Source organism: Pygoscelis adeliae, unplaced genomic scaffold (assembly GCF_000699105.1).
Source record: "Pygoscelis adeliae isolate BGI_AS28 unplaced genomic scaffold, ASM69910v1 Scaffold66, whole genome shotgun sequence".
Lineage (NCBI taxonomy): Eukaryota > Metazoa > Chordata > Aves > Sphenisciformes > Spheniscidae > Pygoscelis > Pygoscelis adeliae.
In genome coordinates, this window is record NW_008825167.1 from 11,396,898 (window position 1) to 11,399,263 (window position 2,366).

Sequence of the window (2,366 nt, forward strand, 5' to 3'; positions counted from 1 at the left end):
GGGTGTGGGTGGGGGCTGCGGGTGAGAGGTGGGGGGGGAGGGGGGCGGGCGAGAAGGAAGAAATCTCGGACAGCCGCGAAGATGGGGCAGCTCTGGGATATACACAAGCTGAAAACTCAGCCGAGGCCTCACTGTCTGAGGCTGAAGTCTCCCGAGGAAAAACGGCTGGTACAGCCGGCACGGTGCCTCTCTCCTGTCCACCTGACACACAGACAAATTTAGTCTCTTCTGTTACCCCTGACAGGGCAAGGAGCAAACAAACCACATCAAACAGTAGCTTAAAATTAATTTATTTAACAAATATAGCTATAATATAAATGATAATAAAATTTCAAATATACAGTATATTACATAGTACACAGAGCCCCTTCCAAAGGAGCTGGCGGAAGAACAAACACAGGTAACAGACAGTGCTGTTACACAGGGACGGGAGAGGCTGCTCTACACTTCTGCCTCTTGACCTCGCCTTGCAGAAAGAGAAACGTCCTGTCTTTCAGCCCCCTTTTTGCCGTTTCTCTTCCACAGTTCCTTCCCCCACGATGGGGGGCTCTCCCCAGGCTGCCAGTCGGACACAGGGAAGTGGGGCACGGCTGGCCCATCACTGCCCTGTGCTGGGGAGGAGCTGGGGCGATGCCTCGGGTTTCTCCCAGCTAGAGAGCGGAGCAGCTCCTAGGACTGCTGAGGAGAGTGGAACGGCACTGGACTGGGAGCCAGCATCACAGGGCGAAGCAGAGAGGCCGAGCAGAGCTGGACTGGGGAAGTCTCTGCCACGGGGCCCGTGGGGAAGTCCACAGCGAGGAGCAGGGAGGGAGCGCGTGCAGAGCCGGTGAGAGCAGACAGCCGGCAGGCTGGGCTCGGCGGGGCTCAGGTCTATGTGAGGTGGTACATGCTGTATCCCACGTGCGCTGTGTACAGTCCCACAGGAGCCACGGGCAGCCCTGCCCGCTGGAAAGGGCTGGAGGCACTGTACAGAGAGGCGCCGGCCACGGCCGGGCCGCCCAGCGGGAAGGAGATGCCGAAAGCAGCGGGCGGGAGCATGGGCTTGGCTGCCATCTTCAGCTTCTCCAGCTCGGCCTCCTGGAGCCGCTTGGCCTTGGCGCGGCGGTTCTGGAACCAGATCTTCACCTGGGTCTCGGTGAGGCTGAGCGAGCTGGAGAACTCGGCGCGCTCGGCGATGGACAGGTACTGCTTCTGCCGGAACTTCCTCTCGAGGGCCAGCAGCTGGGCCGTGGTGAAGGGCGTCCGGGGCTTCCTGTTCGTCTTGTGCTTGCGCAGGGTGCAGGCTGGGGGGCTCAGCCGCCCTGCTCCGAGGAGCAGCCGGAGGAGAGGGGGAAGGAGAGAGACACCTCGGTTAGCAGTACCCAAACCCGCACGCCCCACAGAGCCCTCACCCTACAGCAGCTGGGGCGGAGAGAAAGGGGAAAATAAGGTCCCGCTCAAAGTGGCCCAAAAACTCCAGGGCTGCCCGAGGCACGCTTCAAATTGATGTGAAGTAAAGAAAGCTGGTTCTTTACTAAGGAATTAGGCTTTTCGAGACTCCTGGCACCGAAGTTACTCGCAGTGCTTCATAGCAAGAAGCTCTCCGACTCCACGGAAAAAGCTCGGCACAGGGCAGGAGTCAGGGGTCAGACACCCACACAACCTCCACCTCCTGCCTTCACGGCTCCCGGCTTATACAGAGGAGATGTAAATGAAGCGAGTGACCCTCCAAAAAAATATGTCCTGTCCTTTTTATTGGATTAAGGAAAAAAATAAACAAAACGGGCTGGCTTCTCGGACTCACGCCCTCTTCATTAGGCCCCTGGGAACCGGATTAAGCATGTAATTAATTACGAGCTCTGAATTCACACTCAGCCTCTATCTACTGGTCTTCACCGGTCTGCTCCTCTCCTCTCGTTTAACATTTCTAAGGGTCCTCAACCTCGATCTGCCCCGGGTTTGCTTAGCAACAACGACTTCTACTTTGCAATTTAAATAAATTAAACTACTGCGATACTCTACACAAGTCCTTTTCGGGAAACCTGCCTTTCTCCAAGGGAGAGAGAAAGCAGCTCTGTTCGCAGGTCTGCTAAGAGCACCCCAAACGCTGCAGAGAGCTTCAGCCCAAGCTCGCCTCTTCCCACAAGAGCCCGGGCGGGGAGGGAGGGGGATCCGGCGGAGGGCAGGCGGCCCGGGCTGTCCGGCCCCGGTCCGCCGCACCCCCGGGCTGGAGAGGATTAACGGGCTTTTCTGATCTCGGCCCTCCCGCTGCTATTTTTATTATTTTAGATCTCTCCGTTGTAAAGCAGGAAAACGTCAGTAACTGCGGCTCTTCAGACTTTGGAGATGCAGCACTTGAGATAGCAGCCGGCGGGGCGGAAGCCCGC

At 57.5% G+C, this 2,366-nt stretch overlaps 1 protein-coding gene across 1 annotated transcript in view; it reads right to left on the bottom strand.

Moving 5' to 3' along the window:
- Nucleotides 1–859: 859 nt before the first annotated feature.
- The window catches only part of MSX1 (msh homeobox 1), a 3,785-nt gene continuing 2,278 nt past the window's right edge, over nucleotides 860–2,366 (bottom strand). Inside the window, exon 2 of the mRNA XM_009328894.1 lies at nucleotides 860–1,392. Within this exon, the coding sequence (XP_009327169.1) occupies nucleotides 871–1,392 (522 nt within the window). The 3' untranslated portion in view covers nucleotides 860–870. The remainder of the gene's footprint in view (nucleotides 1,393–2,366) is intronic.